At 42.9% G+C, this 19,115-nt stretch overlaps 1 protein-coding gene across 1 annotated transcript; it reads right to left on the bottom strand.

The window, feature by feature from the left end:
• Positions 1-2,374: 2,374 nt before the first annotated feature.
• Positions 2,375-8,502, bottom strand: LOC139443769 (BPTI/Kunitz domain-containing protein-like). The gene is made up of 4 exons (XM_071224687.1): positions 8,416-8,502; positions 6,737-6,900; positions 5,586-5,760; positions 2,375-2,593 (listed from the first exon to the last, which is right to left on the bottom strand). The coding sequence occupies exons 1-4, from the start codon at positions 8,474-8,476 to the stop codon at positions 2,424-2,426; spliced, it is 570 nt and encodes a 189-aa protein (XP_071080788.1). The 5' UTR covers positions 8,477-8,502; the 3' UTR covers positions 2,375-2,423.
• Between the last annotated feature and the right edge of the window lie 10,613 nt (positions 8,503-19,115).

The raw sequence follows: 19,115 nt of genomic DNA, 5'->3' as shown, positions 1-19,115 counted from the left end.
TAGACAGTAACACTTCTCCTTGTATAATGAAGTTACGTACCAGTTATTCTTATCCTTATATGTCGAAGTTTACTTCTCCATTTAAATTTATTACACAATATTAGTTATACAATTCCTTTTATGACGAAGTTTTCTTACAGTTCTACAAATTCCTTTATGTCGAAGTAATTACAAAGTATAACAGTTACTCCATCTATATCGAAGTAATTACAAGTACTACAGGTACATCCCTTTTATGTCGAAGTTATTAAATATTATATCAGTTATACTCCTTTTATGCCGAAGCTTTTACAGGTCTTATTCTTTTTCTTATCACTCGTCGAGACCGCCTCAGTAGTCTAGAAGATAAAGCGGAGAACGGAAGGTCGGTGGTTCGATCAAATGGCGTTAAACGATGATACTTGTTTTACCCTGCCTGGAGTTCCTCAATAGGGGAACAAAACAAGGAATGGTCGACTCACGTGACACTGTGTTTAAGGAGGGTGTCCATGTTTAACTTCGGCACGTTATCTCAGTGGACTAGCACTATAATAACTGCATTTTACCCTGCCTGGAGTTCCTCAATAGGGGAACAAAACAAGGAATGGTCGACTCACGTGACACTGTGTTTAAGGAGGGTGTCCATGTTTAACTTCGGCACGTTATCTCAGTGGACTAGCACTATAATAACTGCATTAGTCCGACTAGTTCAAGCAGACACACACAAATACCTGTTTCCTAAAGTGTCGGTCCCGCATCAATATCGACACGTCAGGAATAATGTCTTTGACCACAATAATATTCAAGGATGTAACCTTTCTAACACCCGTTCAAATAGCCTTTGAGGCTATCTCTAATCTACCGCCCCGATTATGTTTCTAGGTTTGTCAGCACCATACCCGTGCTCGTAGGTTTCACCGAAGTGGTAAACGTCTGAGACCTGCATCACTTCGGGCTTTCCTCCCACATTAAGCTGACACGCCGTGATATAACTGGAATACTGTTAAAAGCGGCGTTAAACCCAACTCACTCACTCACATCTACAACGGCCGTCGGTCTGCCAGCTACCTTTTAGTTCCAGTATTCCGCGTCACAACTACAATCAATGTTTCCCACAATTATCAAGATATAAAACACCAGTTTTACCCTGATTCACGTGCTACACAATGCTTATTTAACACTCCGGCAGCTAGTATAGGGCATTGCACAGTTACATTAATTCCTATATGTCGAAGTTGCTCAGTAAACATAAAGGGGTCTAACAGTTTCATGTTAACCCGAAGGTACCCAGCAATTATTATAGGGCATTACAAATTAAATTAACTCCCTCTAAGCCGAGGTTTTCCCACAGTCGTAGAAAACATTAGTGTATCGAACTCCTTTATGTCGAAACGGATATGAACCTTACACAGTACCATTACCGCTTTTAGCTCGAATGCCCATTGTATCATGCTGTTTAAACGCCCGACGTAAGGCCGAATTGAAGTGCAGATTTAAACAAATTCAGCAAGCCAGTTTATACCGACGTGACCTATACCGTCATCCCAAATAGGTCACGTTACCTGGCGATTAGCAGTTGTTAGCTAAAACTGCTTCAACAAGGTGGGCCTTAGTCGCATTATACGTCTTTACTATTTACCATCGTGTCTATTGCATGTCAGTCCAGGATAGTGGTGGATTGCACACCTACACTAATGAGAAAAATATCAAAGAGTCTATCATAACTGGAAGATATTTGTCGGGCCCCGATACTGTATACCTATGCAGTCGTCTAAGAAATTGGTTGCTTGTTCTTTGGAACTATCCATCAAGGTGAGTGAGTGAATTTGATTTTACATTTTACGCCGCTTTTAGCAATATTCCAGGAATTTCACGGCGGGGGACACCAGGAGTTTGCTTTACATTGTGGACCCATGTGGGAATCGAACCCAGGCCTTCGGCGTGACGACCGAACACTTTAACCACTAGACTACCCCATCGCCCCTTCATCAACGGGAGGTTACTAAAGACGAATATTTTCAATTTACAAGGACTGAAAGGTTGAGATATTTTGAATGTTAATATCTCATGATCTAGGTTTTTGTATATTTTCTATATACGGACAATTTAAATTAAAAAAAAAAATTTAAAAGAGTGAGAAGAAATCAATTCAATTGATCATTTATAACATGCACACATGCGGTATACCAACTTTTCTACATACAACATGTATTCAACTTGGAAACAAACATGGAGGATTTGAAGTGAAGTTTTGTTATACATGTAGGTGATTATATGCCTGTCTCAACCTGACACGCGCTTGACTGACAGGTTTGCAACATGCCAGGTGTGTGTGCCATATATGGTAATGTTTACATAATGCGGGCAGTACAATGACAAGAAGTTGATTATACAATTGTGATACTAGAGAATTTATTTGAGACACACAATTCAGAATTTCACTTTCACACGGGCTGACACTTGACAACACATTCCATCAGTGTCTTGAAGTTATTCGAGTTGCCCTGGCAACCGCCATAGTAGAAGTTCTCACACTGCTTTGAGCTGGCGTTGTAGTAGTACCGCATCACGAGCCCGTCGCATGGCCCCACGTCCTTGGCCAGCTGGCACACAGCTGGAAGAGGAACAACTCAGCTGTACACACAAGTTGACACGTTTTGAAAAGGGAAGAGTGCAACTAACACACAACATGATGAGTAAAAGCAAACATTTCGCAAATGATGCACACGTGCATCAACCACTGCTCTTCTGGTTCCGCCTACGTCTACACTGGGACATGTCATTGTGTGGGTTTTTTGTTAATTTTGTGTGTGTGTTTTTGTTGTTGTTTAACGCCGCACTCAACAATATTCCAGCTTTATGACGGCGGTCAGAAAATAATATAGTCTGAATCAGATAATCCAGAGATTGACATCATGAGCATCGATCCACGCAATTGGGATACCATGACATGCATAAAACAAGTAAGCGAACCTGACCACCCGATCCCGTTAATTGCCTCTTACGACAAGTATAGTCGCTTTTTATGGCAAGCATGGGTTGATGAAGACCTATTCTACCCCGGTTCTGCGCGGGTCTATATGCCACAGTGATGTCCACGGATAGTGTGGTATAGAACGTCAGTCTTATATATATACTCATAAGCATATATACTGAAGGATTGTTCTAGCCATATCCTTAACAGAAATGGTTAATCGCTGCGTTATCGTGGTTCACGGACCAAGCCGCGATAAAGGTAAAAGTGTTGGACAGTCCATTTAGGGATGGTTTTGCCCGTGTTCGACTTCCCATATGGGCACAGGTATCAGCCGTTAGTATCTCTAAAACGATTAAGGAAGCTCAACTGATAAACGGAATCAGATTCATATATTGTCTTAATATATACTTCATTGTGAAAGGCTGAGTTTTCTGAAGTTGAGAAAATAATATATTATTGAGAAATAACACTTGATATTTCACTGCAGTCAACATAACACTTGGACGGAACTATTGTCCTACAAGAGTTACCTCTCTGCAAATTGTCTCCCTTTATCGTAAATGGCTAGCCCGTACACAACTTTTTTACTTCCATTTTACTTTCGTTCCACATGGGCAAGGCAAAATAATGACAGATGGTCATTTATGGAATGTCACTTCTTGCCCTTTTGTTATTCTCTTGAAAATGTTTCGTTATAAGCTGTGAATTTCTCATTTAACTAGTCCATTGAGACTGTTAGTGTCGCAAAGCGCCATATTTGTAACTTGAACAGCGTGTATTCATTCGCTTCCATCAGCTATCCCGTAGATTTCAAGAACCCTTTTTGTTGAAGCTGATTTTGTATATAATTATATCAAAATGTATGATAACGAATTTCCGTGACCCTAAATATTTTTGTATTACGTTTGTTTAGATTTTTTTAGATTTTGGAAACACGGAGCTACTTTTAAAGTCGTAATTACAAAGCGTGGTGAAACGTTCCTGCGTGCTATGTAGGGAGAATTTACGTTTCAAAGTTTTACATTTATGAAATAATTTGATTTACAATTTAAACTACACAAAAAGTGTATAATAAATATCTCCTTTAGCCCCCGTCATTCGACGATAGAACATGATATTTCACTCGACAAATATCTTCTTCCGCTTTTAATGGCAACAATGCAAACAAAGAAAGAACTCTATTGGCCTAGTTTGAAGTCGGGATCACGTGATCCGTGTGATGCCATGGCGACGGACGTTCCTACACTATATATGTGTACGATATATCAGACATGACTCCAGGTCACACACAAGATAAGGCAACAGGTATTCTGTCTCCATGATCAAGTTCCAAAACTGCTTGAAGTCCGTGTTTGTGTTAGCGAATAAATCGACAGTTACCGTGAGTGTTAGACTAAGTGTATAATTGATGTAAGTGTAAAAGTGGGTTTATATGTATAATACTGTTACTAAAAATGTGTATGGGTGAGCGTGATTACGATGTTTGGATGTGGGTAGATAGGTATTAGAGTAATTCTAAAACACTACAACCCAACAAATTCGTGAGACCAGTCCCAATATATATGAGTATAATAGCATAATAACATACTATAATAGACGGATCTAGGGGGGGGGGGGGGGGGGTCCTTTTGAAAACCTAATGTAGGATGCTGTAGGCACCGTTCCCTCCTTCAACTACTATATCCTTGCACGTTTAAGGGAGGCAACTCTACACAGCGAATTGTGTCTGGGTCACTGGTTCACCCTTGTGCACATATATGTGATGAAATAATGAAAGAAAGAGAAAGTACGAACTAGAACATCATTTGTCATTTCATTATTTCCTTTTGTGCTTATATTGCAGGAAGACATGAAGACATTGTTCCTGTATTTTACCTGGTGCATATACTAACGTGGATGTCAATGCTTCACTGATCGGACGTTCTGTGACTTGGCTTAACTCTCCATGAATAACTCAGTACTTTCATTTCACAATTTGTTATAATAAGCTGCTGATATGCGCTATTTAACGTCCCTTTTGTAGCTAGTACGAAAGACTACGACTCATTGTCCGACAGCACTCTTCATTTAAGCGTCTAATACCACAAGGTTACAGAATATCTAATAGTGTATATTCATTCCCCGCACCACGTGTGTAAAGTTGCGTCCCTTTTCATTGCCCGGAACCTCATATAGTTGGTTCGTATCCAATTATGATTCTTGATTTGCCGTCACCATACGCGTGCAGTCGTGACCAACTCGTGTTATTACGGGACAAGCGTGTTAAAGGTTTCCGTCTTGCGTCATCTTTTACTTTCCTGCCACATTAACCCGAAACGCCGTGATCTAATTGCAGTACTGATCTTAACGACGTTAAACACCTCCACTCCTTCACACCCTTGTAAGAATATAGGTCACCAGCAAACTATGGTTGTAGTAAGTTGCGGCTAAAGGGTTCGGGTGATCAGGCTCGGTGACGACTGATTGTATGACATCAGATCACAACTGCGTGGATCGATGTTCATGATGTCAATAACTGAACTGCCTGGTCCAGACTCGATGATTTACATACCGCCGCCATATGGCTGAAATATTGCCGAGTGCGGCATTAAACAACAAACAAATCGTTCACTGACCCAGCACCACCTACCGGCTGACTGGCTTTGTTGCAGGGTTGGGACGACCAGAAGACCAAGAACAAGTACACACACAAACATGGCGGCAGGTAGCAGACGATAGATACTTATGGCGGAACAACAGGCAATCTTATCCAAGTTACCTAGGTCAAACACTCGGTCTGTTTCCACAGTATAATTAGCCATGCTCTGTTCTGAGATAAAAGGGCAATTGTACCCTGTCTCATGGGAACCATGAGTGCTTCCGGTTCATAGAATACCTGGTTTGTTATGTGCAGGATTCGTGACGCTTCAAGTATGAATAAATAAATTGCTGGTGATTCCATGGCATTTAATTGGCTAACCAAGCAGTTAATTTGGCAGTTAATATCGCACTCAGCAATATTCCAGCTATATGACGGCGGTGTGTAAATAAGCAAGTCTGGACAAGACAATTCAGTGATTAATATCTTGAGCATCGATCCACGCAATTGGGATCGATGACATGCATAAACCAAGTCAGTGAGTCTGATCATCCGATTCCGTTAGTTGCGTTTTCCGACAAGCACGGGTTGCTGGAGACCTATTCTACCCCGGATCTTCACGGGTCCAATCCCACGCGACAAACTTAAGGGAAAACTTCATCCCTGGTCCATGGGGCATTAGTAACAAAACGTAGTGACCATAGATGCAGTTACATATATATCTTCGGAGGTTTAGGACAATTTGTCAAAAATGAAAGCAGTTGCCATCTGAAGTTCGCTGAGAATGAAATACGTAAAATGCTAGACTTCCGCATAGATACATTCTATGTTAAATCCGGGGGTAAGACATTTAAGCAAGAAGTAGGCATCCCCATGGGCACCAATTGTGCTCCCCTTGCTGCTGATCTGTTTCTATATGAATCGGACTTTCTGCTGGGATGGGCACAGTCATCCCATAAGACGTTTAACTCAAGAATTCACGAACATCAATTTTGATCTATGCATCATTAGACTGTATGACAAGAGGGATGACTTCAACTTTCCAGTAGTCAACTTTCCCTTTGTATTGAGCAATATTCCAACAGCTCAAGTCTTTGGTGTCTACATTTTCCAACTTTTACAAAGCTGAAAATCATAGATCGTAAAATTCAACGTCAACATTTATTATTCCAAAATATGTCATGAGCATTCCCAGTTTACACCGCTTGACACAAAGCAACGCAATCGGCTAGAGTTTGAAAGTTGTTAGCGTTAGCCCGGCAACCGCCATAGTAGAAGTTCTGACACTGCCCAGTGCTGGTGTTGTAGAAGTAGCGCAGGATGAGGGCTTCACATGGACCGACAACCTTAGGTAGATGGCAGGAAGCTGTAACAAGAATGGTGGATGTATTTGTAATTTGGCAACCTCGTCTCAGAAATATGTTTTGTTGGAATACGTTGTTATTTCATGGCTTTCAATCATTTGACTTGTTAAAGAAGTTAAAAAGAGTGAAGAGTTCGTTAATCCAGAAACTGGGGTAAGTTTAGTTGTTGGGCTTTTATCGTCTTTGAACTATTTCATGTGATGAGAGGCGCTGGTGTATGCAGCCTTGTGGTCATATAGTTCATGTAAAAATGTACAGAAACATGGGTCTGAATGCTTGAATGTGACAAAGTAGACACGATTTAGGGATAACAACTTCTTTAATTACTGTAAAGGAGACGTTTCGGTATAGATCCTTACACCGTTGTCAAGCAATATTTTGTCGTTTGTCATCTTCTAAGTAATGACTATCAAACAATGCATGCATGTGAGTGAATCGCTGCAAAACAACTTTGTCAATACGCACGCGCATTCGTAAGAATGATCAATTAGGACCTAATGTTTAGAGATTTTACTGGCGCGATTTAGAGCACTATACAACTTAGAGCATGATGTAGTTAAAAGTATAACTCAATTCAGACTACAATTTGAAGCACCATGAGCAACGTGCAGTTTAAAGCACCACACAACGAAGAGCATGGAGCAGTTAAAAACGTCATACAACTTGAAGCGTGGTATACTTTAAAGCACCCCACGACTTGGAGCATGATGCCGTATAAAGCAACGTACAACGTTAGAGCATGGTTTGATTTAAAGCTCCTAAAAGCCCCCCCCCCCCCCCTCCACACACACACACACACACACCAGAAGACGCGACACATACTACTGTTGCCTGCTGAGAGCGACACACACACACACACACACACACCAGAAGAAGCGCCACATACCACTGCTGCCTGCTGAGAGAGCCCCGCACACACACACACACACCTGCTGAGAGAGCTCCGCACACACACACACACACACAGACCAGAAGAAGCGCCACATACCACTGCTGCCTGCTGAGAGAGCTCCGCCCCCCCCCCCCCCCTCCCCACACACACAAACACCAGAAGACGCGACACATACTACTGCTGCCTGCTGAGAGAGCTCCGACCCCTCCCCCCACACACACACACACCAGGAGACGCGACACATACCAGTGCTGCCTGCTGAGAGAGCTCCGACCCCCCCCCCCCCCCCCCCCCCCCCCCCACACACACACACACACACACACACCAGGAGACGCGACACATAACACTGCTGCCTGCTGAGAGAGCTCCGACCCCCCCCCCCCCCCCCCCCCCACACACACACACACACACACACACCGGGAGACGCGACACATACCACTGCTGCCTGTTGAGAGAGCTCCGACCCCTCCCCCCACACACACACACACCAGGAGACGCGACACATACCAGTGCTGCCTGCTGAGAGAGCTCCGCCTCCCCCCTTTCCCCAAACGCCCCCCACCCCCACCACCACCACCACACACACACACACACACACACACACACCAGGAGACGCGACACATACCACTGCTGCCTGCTGAGAGAGCTCCGCCCACACACACGAGAAGAAGCACTGCGTGAAGCATTACGGGTGATCCTGAAAAGTGAGATTGAAAGTGTCTTAGTACTGTGGTGTTGAACAGGAGAAATGACACTGGGTATGTTATGAAAGATCGGTCTTTTTGTGACAAGATCTATACTGAACAACAAAAGTTCCTGTGACATTGAATAAGATTTAATGCAAAGCTATGTTTTTCACCAAATCTGAAACAATTTCGGTTTGCTACAGATAAAAGACTCTTGTAAGTGTTCAAATGGTTTAATTTGCCATGCTAACTTCAGAAAATGCGTGATTTCATAAATAAAAAAAACATGAACATGCAAAAATGTCAATTTACAAATCAATAGCGTGTGTGTCCACCTCTGGTTGCGATGCAAGCAACACATCTTCGTCTCATTGAAAGGACCAAAGTCCTGTGGGATATCTGTCTATATCTGCTGGAGCATGTTTCAAAGTTCCTGGAGTGTCTGTGGAACACATAGTTGACGTCGAAGGCACCAATCCATCTCATCCCACATGTGCTCGATTGGTGAGAGATCAGGGGAGCGAGCCGACCAGGGGATGACATTCACGTTGTTTTGTTGAAGAGAATCCTGAACAAGTCGAGCAATTAGAGGCCAGGCATTGTCATGTTGAAACGTAATGCCTGGGCCATGACGACGCAAAAACGGTATAACAACAGGGCCGATGATCTCGTCGCGGTAGCGCTGTCCATTGAGATTTCCCTCTATCACTATCAAACGGGTCCTCTGTCTTGCTGTAATCCCACCCCATACCATAACGCTGCCGCCCCCGAAACGATCTTCTTCAATGACACAATGATTGACGTAACGTTCACCTCGACGTCGGTACACTCGAATTCGTCCATCGCTGTGGCTGGGGTGAAAACGAGACTCGTCAGTGAATAGAACCTGTCCCCACTGCATGGCCGTCCAGCGTAGACGCTGTCTTCATCACTGAAGACGGTGGTTGACGGTGGTTTCCTGTCAAAATGGGACGTCTGGCGTGTCTTCTGGCGACAATCCCTGCACATCTGAGGCGACGACGTACGGTTTGTGAAGATATTCGTCTAAGGCCAGGGATGCTTATTGCAGTCACTGTTGCTGGCTGGAATCGATTTCGTAGGTGTGTCGTTCGAATCCAGTTGTCTTGGCGATTATTGGTTACGCGTGGCCTGCCACTCCGAGGATGGTCTCTGACTGCATTCGTCTGTTGCCAACGTTTGCCATAAACACCAAATGGTGTTTCTGTGGACGTTAAATTGTCTTGCAACACCACGTTGACTCGATCCTACTTCAAGTATATCAATGGCTCGCAGACGCTCATTTTCGGACAGGCGTGGCATTTCGTAAAGTTGAATAATTGCGTAATTTTGTTGTTTTTCTGACTGGTTGTTGTCAGCACGATGCTAAACACTGCATATAGAATCTCGTTAACGCATGTGCTTTTATACCCATTCTTGGGTAGTGAAATGCATTGGGCTTGCATAAAAGTCAACTTTTGCATGGAATACATGCTTTTCTGTAGCAGCTGCGTTTTTGTGACTTGATTCCATACATGTACTACAATATTTAACCAAACTTTACTTGTTTGAAAACTACACTAAAATATTGGTGTGACGGAAACTTTTGTTGTTGAGTATATGATAAATACACATGTGCGAAAGTCATCCGTGAGAGGGGTGGATACTCCAGACACTGATTACAGAGTCAGTGGTGATTCCTTGGCTGACACAAATCTGGTTTCCCTGCATAATGTGACACTCATTACTCGTGGTGTGGGATGCTGATACCTTTCAGCGTTGTTGAACTGAGTATTGTTGGACTTCTTCCATAAAGCCAATACATCTGTACCGACGGCTAGTGCCAGCTTCATTATTGGTGTGGTGGTAGTGCCAGACCTTCTGTTTGTCAGTTTACTACTCTTTTGTCCTGTTTCCAACAAAGAATGACACCAGTCCTTTTATATGCAGCACATATCCGAATAAAGTTGATAGTGCTTGACCAATGCCCATGTGTATGTAATTTTCCTTACGTGCAATTGGCTTGGTATTGGTAATCAAACGATATTCGCATATGCTCACATATAATAGACACGTAACTGAATCGTTTTAAGTATCATGACCACCATATTTCGAGAATTATTTACATTATTCTGGCATGTTGCGTGTTAAGTGCATCCACTTGCCTTCAGAATAGCTGTATCCGCGCCCGTGTTTGCCATACCTCAAACAGATCTTTCAACTAATCTTTAAGTTTGAAGTGACCCATTTATAAATCCAGCTTCCCGCGGGGAATGTAGGCGAGAATAGGTCCCCAGCGCCCTTGCGTTCGAGGTCGGTGACTTGGTTGATTGCGTTTCATCGTACCCCCGAAGTCGTGTGACGTTCTTCATGGTATCAATCACAGGATTCCGGTCGGAATTCAATTATTCACAGGCTGACCATACATAAAACTGGAATACTGCTGTCTGGCAGTAAACATCAAACAATCTAGCTAACTAAAGCATTGTGTTACAGTTATGAATGTATTGTCAAATGACACAACGAAATTAACGAAAACAAATCAAATCCTCATTTGCACCTAATGCTTAACTTACCTACCTGTATAGAAACAGTTGAAGTAATTAAGCCTAGATAACGAGTAGGTGGGTGGAAGGTCTGAGAACACAACTCCTGGTAGCTGATAGCAGAGTAAAGTCAAGTATCTGCTTCTATTAGTTGGTTCTTGCAATCCCATCTGAGGAAATTAATAGTCTCAAGTTTAATACACAAAGTTATATTCCATGTTTCTCTGTTTTAACACGTGTTTCGAAATAAGTATTACTGCACTTTCTACTAATGATAATGTCATTTAGACTAAACTTCGGGGCAAAGAAGTATACTGTTGAAAATTGCATTTGACCTAACAAATTTAATTAAAACGTTACTAGGCTGAAAGAGTCGCCGAAACACTGCAAACGCAGGGTTAGAAACACAACTATTATAGCCGTTAAAATACATCAATATCTGAAAAAAGCATACATCGAGACCACACTGCTAGCATTGACAGGCATATTTTTGTTGCTTGGATCAAAGATTCGTCTGGTAAAATTCTTTTAAATAGTTAAACAGAAATCCTGGAAATGTTGATATTTCCGAAGGCTTTCTAAATTGTTCTGTTTAACCTCGGGATCAGCCATCCGTAACAATGAATAGCTATGCTATGCCCCTGCCCTCACGCAACCGTCGACAGGCACTCCCGTAGATCGAAGACAATACCCGTTTCCAAAATAAATAAATAAATAAATAAATAAATAAATAAATAAATAAATACAAACTAGTGAAAATCCTCTAGAAAGATTTATAACATTCTGAGAACAATTTCAGACATTAATTACATTAATAACAATAGCTGGAGACTGTTCAAGTCTAGGGTTCCCTCCCATAACGTAGACCTCCAAAATGCAGACCTCCCAAAAAGCAGTTAAAATTAGCTCACTAATTAATTGAGCCATGCTGGTCACACCTAATTAATGAATGGACTGGTCCACTCCCCTGCTATGAGGGATTATCAATATGTTGAGACAATGAGTAGTAGTGGACAACAACAACATTGTCTTTAAAAAACTCCTCCTTTCTTTAATCTGCTCCCAGTACATCACAAATCTTACTCAAACAGTACCTTTAAACAAGTTGGGGGATATGTGTAAGAATATACCAAATGTTCTCAATCACTAATACTTCGTTCTCTTGTGTATGGTATAACATATACAAATATTTGAACATGAGCTTCAACCTCGTCCAATTAAGCTATGGCCGGAAAGTTGAGTATGTCCTGTCCCAGAAAGGTGCCCCACAAGTTCTCCCAGACGGCTACACGTATGCTAAGAACAGGACAATATGATGCCATGAACGACTACATAGTTACGACATGGGTAGATGACGATGCCCGGTTCCCACCTCGACTGTGGAATCACCATGCGACACAAGGGCCCCGTACAAACAACAACCTAGAAGGTTTCCACTCCAGGATCGGCAAGTCCCTCCAGCACAAGCATCCAAACATCTTCAGATTTATCGAACTGATCCAGAAGGTAGAAATTTCGGAGAGAGCAAACTTGCGCAGATGCAATTCCCGTAGCAGTCCCGTTAGATGTCAACAGTCTGATGTTGAGAGCCACAGCCCAGGTGCCGTCATTGTTGTTGACAACTGAACTATTGGTCCTGCTCACTTGTAACCTTAATTACTCGGAGACGAGATGGTAGTGTGACTTTCTCTGACCTTAAGTGCAACGTGTGAAACTATAGCACTGTCTCTGTATAGGATAAGCTTGAACCAAGTTTATTAACTCTAAGATCGTTCCACACCATAAGAATTCAGTTAAATTAACAAAGAGTGTTTTGATTGAAACTCGCTATGACTGTCATTTAGCGAGGGCCTGGTGCCCCTTTGGTGTCGAAGTGTATTATTAGAAGGTATTTAGTACCTTATTATTAAACACAAAAGACACATATCCATAAACTTGTTTATTTGAACAATATTTACTTTGTAACAATGACGACATTCCAATGAATGAGACATGTTACACTGTTTTAACTTGACTGCAGGTTGCTACACAATCTTGCAATATTTTAAAGTTGTTGGCATTTCCGGCACAACCCCCATAATAAAACTTGGAGCACTTGCCGGAACTGACGTCATAGAGGTACGGGGAAACGACCCATCGCAGGGACCATAATCCATTGGCAAATGGCAAACTAGAAAAAATAAAACTGTTAAAAAAATATTATACAGAGCCACGAAGCTCGGAAATTTTAACGTCGCGTTCAAGATCATGACACGTATATAGTTACGTGCACGCTGGGGGGTAAGAACCAGGACAATCTTTTAACGTCTTTTGGTATGACAGACAGACGCTCTATCCACTAGACAACAGAAGCGGTCTTCTGGAAGCAAATGTCATAATAAATTGGTAACAAGAATATCCAAAAATGAATAACAGCATTTATATTTTACGATAGGTGATAGCAGATAGCAGTTTCAGATTCTGCAGCAGATTCTGCAGCGCACACATGTTTATTGTTGTTTAACGCCACAGTCAGCAATATTCCAGGTGTATCACGGCGGCTGGTACATGATCGAGTGCTGGACTGACAAACTAGTCGGTGATATTCTGAACGCCACGCGCCATCGGGGCTCGTAGTCAAGTAAGTCACCGAGTTTGACCACCCGACCTATTTTAGTCAACTATTACAAGCATAGGTTACTGGGAATGAGCCTCGATTTGATGTTTAGGCTTGGTTGTAGTTACCGTATACCATTAAATGGAATGAAACGTCAACAGTTTGTTGACTGACTGTGATGGATATGATTCGAGTGCCGTTTGTAATGAAACCTGAACAAGCCTTGGCTACATTTTGAGCAAAACAAGTGTCGCTTTCAAAGTTTTCAAGTCTAAATGCAGTCTACTGCCATTCCCGGTTCAATACAATATTCAAATGAATATGAACAGTTTTTCCATCTGCTGTTGAACTCTACGACTACGGAATCCATATATCTGATTTTCAGAGGCCAAGTGGCTCCTTTGGTGTTATATATACAATTCTTTGGTGAATATTTTGGACATAAACGCGAAATCCGCCATGCACCAAACGTTCGATTGCAGTCTCAAGAAAAGGAAGCGTCTTTACTTCTACTCGTGATACGATAGTCAAATAAATACGACTATATACATCTGCATAATGTAATCTTGACAAAAGTCCTTGACAAAAAACAAAGTCAACTGACGTGGAAAAAATTGTTTTGTGGCCTTTTTAGTAAACAATGCTGCAATTATAATAAACGTATTGAAGTATTCTCGTGTCCCGTTTAAGCCTTATTTCCCTTAGAAGGACGTGCTCAACAGCCAGTTGTTACCTGTTTATACCGACGGCGAGAAATGGCAACCCGAGTAACTTGTTCTAGATTACCAGGCCAGGCCACAGTTGGAAATTCATCGTGTCTAGTTATACCAAAATAGAACCCATCTCACTCACACCAATACAAGGGTCTGCCTCATCCAAGAGTCCTATCCTCCATACAGTTGGATCTAAAGCTGCGTGCACATGCACGGTGAGACCCGTGAAGATCCGGGGTAGAACAGGCCTTCACGAACCCATGCTTGCCGTAAAAGGCGACTATGTTTGTCGTAAGAGGCGACTAACGGGATCGGGTGGTCAGGCTCGCTGACTTGGTTGATGCATGTCATCGTATCCCAATTGCATGAATCGATGCTCGTGATGTCAATCATTGGATTGTCTGGTCCAGACTCGATTATTTACAGACCGCCGTCATACAGCTGGAATAATGATGAGTGCAGCATTAAACAATAAACCAACCAACCAAACTAACTAACATGCGCCGTGTTTGCACCTGCGGTATTTCCCAGAGGCAAAGGGCACACGTGATATTGCGTTTACACGATTTATGAAGTTGGTGGTGTATTTAATCCAGGCCTATTCTATTTCACCATGGGCACAGATGAATGTCGTTTCAGAATATAACCAAGACACACGTTACTGGAAACTGTTATTCGAGTGCGATGTCACTACTTTGAGAGCGCAGCTGATAGGGAAGAAGAGACCAGACTAGATGCTGCTGGGATGTGAGCGTCTAACACATGTGTGATGAAGGAGATAACTTCAAAGGAGAGAACTCGAGAGTGTCAGGAACTTGACCCACAGCCACATAAAGAATCACGGGATTTAGGCAGCATTGAACAGAGTCCCAGTATACTGCTTGTATACAACTGGCATCGTACTGTTAAAATGGGTGTGAGTTGGGTTTAACACTGCTTTAAACAGTATTCCAGTTACATCACAGCATGTCAGATTAATGTGGGAGGAAAGGGCTAAGTGATGCAGGTCTCAGACGTTTACAACTATTTTTGTGAAACCCACGGACACGGGTAAGGTGCTGACAAACCTAGAAACATAATCCGGACGAACCGGGATTCGAACAATTATAGGTTTCCGGCGTGCCCAAGGGACGCAACCCTTTGACGATTGGGTGCCCCCGTACCGTTAAAGGTATCAAAGAAGTAAACTCAAACAAATGGAAGTTGCCAAAATCTGCTTTGGTGATACATGCGACACACATTACAATGCTTGCTTAACATTCGGAATACTCATTCATACTCCAGTCGTGCACATGATGCTAGGGTTTTGATATGCCTACATTACTGAGTGAGTTTAAGATGGGTTCGATTGATTTGTTTGTAAATTGTTTAACGCCGCACTCAATAATATTCCAGTTACATGACGGCAGTCTGTAAATAATCCAGTGATTGACATAGTAGGCATCGATCTACGCAGTTGGGATACGATGACATGCATGAACCAAGTCAGCCAATCTTACGACACGTAGTCGCCTATTACGGCAATCATGGGTTTCTTAAGACCTATTTTACCCGGGTCTTCACGGGTATGATGGGTTTAACGGTACTTTGAGCAGTATTTCAGTTCGATCATGGAATGTCAGCTAGAGGTTGGCGGAAAACTGAAAGTGCTGTAGGTTACCAATTTGGTGAAATCAACACGTTCAGAGTGAACACTCATGAGAAGACAGGTTAGTTACACGCTCAGTGGTATGCTATTGGTGACTGACAGCAGGTTTGGTTGTTTCAAGGGAAGGAGTGAGTGAGTGAGTTGGGCTTATCGCCGATTTTAACAGTTTTCCAGCTATATCACGGCGAGTCAGCTTGATGTGGGAAGCCCGAAGTGATACAGGTCTCAGACGTTTACCACTTCGGTGAAACCCACGGGCACGGGTATGGTGCTGACAAACCTAGAAACATAATCGGGGCGAACCGGGATTCGAACCCACAATCATAGGTTTCTGGCGTGCCCAAGGGACGCAACTCTGCACAGCGAATCGCGGCGCCTTAGACGACTGGGCCACGCGTGCCCCCTCAAGGGAAGGAGAAGATATACAAATGTATACATACAGATGTACGGACAAAATAGCTGTGGACATCTAACAAGATGAAAACGAGTTGAGCATGTTGAAGGAAGCTGATGTTCTTGTCGATCAAGCATGTGAATTACAAGGTGAGGTGAGGTGAAATGGGGTTTAACGTCGCGTCCAAGGTTATTGTACTGATTATTGCACTTATACAGCGACGTGCATGCACGTGTGCGTGTGTGGCTGCTTGTACTAGTCCTGACTAATGCCGATTTTATGGTACAAGCCCATGAGATACCATGCTGCAGTTTAAACATGAATACCCCACTCAGACACAGTATACTGACTCCGAGCCGACCAGTTCTTGTTTCATCCCCTTAATGCCGGGAGCCAGGAAGGTTAACGACAAGCATAAGTTTTTTACGTCTTTTGGCGAGCCGGCCAGTCCTTATTTTAGCCCCTTAATGCCGAGCACCCGACAGGGTTACAACAAATACAATCTTTTAATGTCTTTTGGTATGACGCGGCCGGGAACCGAACACAGACCCTCGGCTCTCCGGGCGGACGCTCTACCACTAGGCCACGGTGGCGGTAAGTGAATTACAAGGACGGGCTAACGACAGCGGATCGGCACACGATTCAGTATCTCAGGGTGAGATGCTATTAATGAAATAATGTAACCCAGGCCATATAATGGAGATAGTCCATTGACTATGAAAGGGGATGTTTTACACTAGGGGTAACAGAATTGCTTCACCTCATGGCATGGGGCAAACTGCAAACCAGGTGGTGGGTTTATACCGTGGAGTAAATGCCTTACGTGACAAAATTTACCCTCGTGAGTATATTAGCCCCATGGGGTAAGGTTACCCTCGAGGGTAAATATACACCTAGAAATTAAGTAAGCACCCCCTGGTTTTGCGAACATACCTGTCCAACAAGGTATCATTTACGTCAAGCCCGAACGGTGGTGGAGAAATAAATGTCTTGTGTAAAATGAAACTCTTGACTAATGAAAACACAGAGAATCATGCAAATGTACAATATTTTAATTGCCTTAATAACACGGTTGCGATAGGACTGTAATTGAGCCAAATTGATAACCACGGGACCTATGGATCTGGGAAGTCCCATGATCAGGTATAAACAACCATGACTGTCAAAAAACGTTCATTGTTATCTAACAGATAATCACAATCCTGAAAATCTGTAGCTAGTGAAGCCCACCTTTTGCCTGGATGACAGATTCTACCCTCTCCTCCTCTCATACGATCAAGAGGTAACTGCTGTCACTCCCGATGCAATTCAGCCTCTTAAGCTGCCACATTCGTCACGCGTGGATCCACTGCCTGCAACTGACGTCCAAGAATGTCCCAATGGATTCAAATCTGGACTCCTAGCGGGCCAAGGCAAAGCGTCAATAGCGTATTCTTGAAGAAATGCAGTCACAGAACAAAAACGGTTGTGCCTTGCGTTGTGGTCCATAACACGGGTCGAGTGGCATGAACGTCAAAATGTGACACAACAACAGGATTTAGGATGTCCCGGATGTAACGATCGCTGTTGAGATTGCTTCGTACTGTTACCATGCCCAGTTTACAGTCATGAGATAATGCTCCCCACACCATGACGGAGCCTCCACCATTGTTTTTACGGTGGTCCTAGGGGTATATATATGTTTCTGTGTCTTCAAGCCCGCATTCAACCATCTGTGACGTGCAGAAAGAATCTGTTTTCATTAATGGATCCATCGGTACGTCCTCAGAATCCAATGACGTCGCGCCATTCACCAAGACAATCGAAGTCTCTGATGAAGAGCAGTTAACAAGGGACGTCTGATGTCTCTTCGTTACTTCAACATAAATGATTTTAGCCGGTTTGGGACAGGTGTTGGGAAGTCATTGTTCTTTCAGAGCTTTACTGGTAGCAAAGGGTCCCAATACTTGCTGGAACCCTGTCCTCCCGTACAGTTGTCATCCAGGGTGACCCTGGTTGTGGACGGTCCATTACGTCAAGTGTCTGTCGGCGTTTTCTTTCGAGTTTGCTGATGACAGTATGGCCATAGCCAAGTCGACGTCTAATGGCTCTGTATGACATACCTGTGTCATGCATGCCAATAACGCAGTGCCTCTGACAGCCTCCTGCGTGCCATGGTTACATGTGTTGACTAAACAGTCGGATAATTGTCACTTTATGTATCCTTTATACTTATATCAATATCAAAGTACTTTTCCGGAAAGTAGAGGGTGTCATATGTCTGCGTGTTTGGACGGCAGTCAGTTATTGTCGAGATCGACAGTCATTCTGTGAATGGGTATCATGAAACTTGAATGTTTATTAACGGGTATATCACTGTCCGTCAGGGGGTGCTTAATTAATTTCCAGGCGTATAGTAAATAATATACAGGTTTAAGCAGGCAACATGTTATTTCAGCGCTCTTATGAGCACAAAGTGGGAGCTTCTGATTAATTAAATGCTTCTGATTCCAACCCGCATCAACAACACGAACTCCCGCCAGTTAAACATCCCCATCAATCGTAGTCCTATTTGTAATTTGAATTTGCATTGCTTTGTCATACAAAAGCATGTAAGCAACATCCATTGGAAGCGCTCGTAAAATCTCAAAAGCGCACCGGATAATCATTGTACATGTCAAAAATAGTATTACGGTACTTTTCTCTCCCTGACATGTAAACATTGACTTGTGTGATCAAACTGTCAAAGTCCTCCAAAGGATTGAG

Source organism: Haliotis cracherodii, unplaced genomic scaffold (genome assembly GCF_022045235.1).
Source record: "Haliotis cracherodii isolate W230 unplaced genomic scaffold, xgHalCrac1.p SCAF_5, whole genome shotgun sequence".
NCBI lineage: Eukaryota > Metazoa > Mollusca > Gastropoda > Lepetellida > Haliotidae > Haliotis > Haliotis cracherodii.
The sequence above is the reverse complement of the archived record's forward strand: the minus strand, read 5'-3'. Positions and strand labels throughout refer to the sequence as shown.

Excerpts from the sequence above, each read along its gene's own strand:
- LOC139443769 (XM_071224687.1), bottom strand. The coding sequence starts at position 8,476 with ATGCTTCACGCAGTGCTTCTTCTCGTGTGTGTGGGCGGAGCTCTCTCA. Across the intron at positions 6,901-8,415 it reads TCTCTCAGCAGGCAGCAGTG|CTTCCTGCCATCTACCTAAG; the intron begins GTATGTGTCGCG and ends TTCTTGTTACAG. Across the intron at positions 2,594-5,585 it reads GCAACAAAGCCAGTCAGCCG|CTGTGTGCCAGCTGGCCAAG; the intron begins GTAGGTGGTGCT and ends TTCCTCTTCCAG.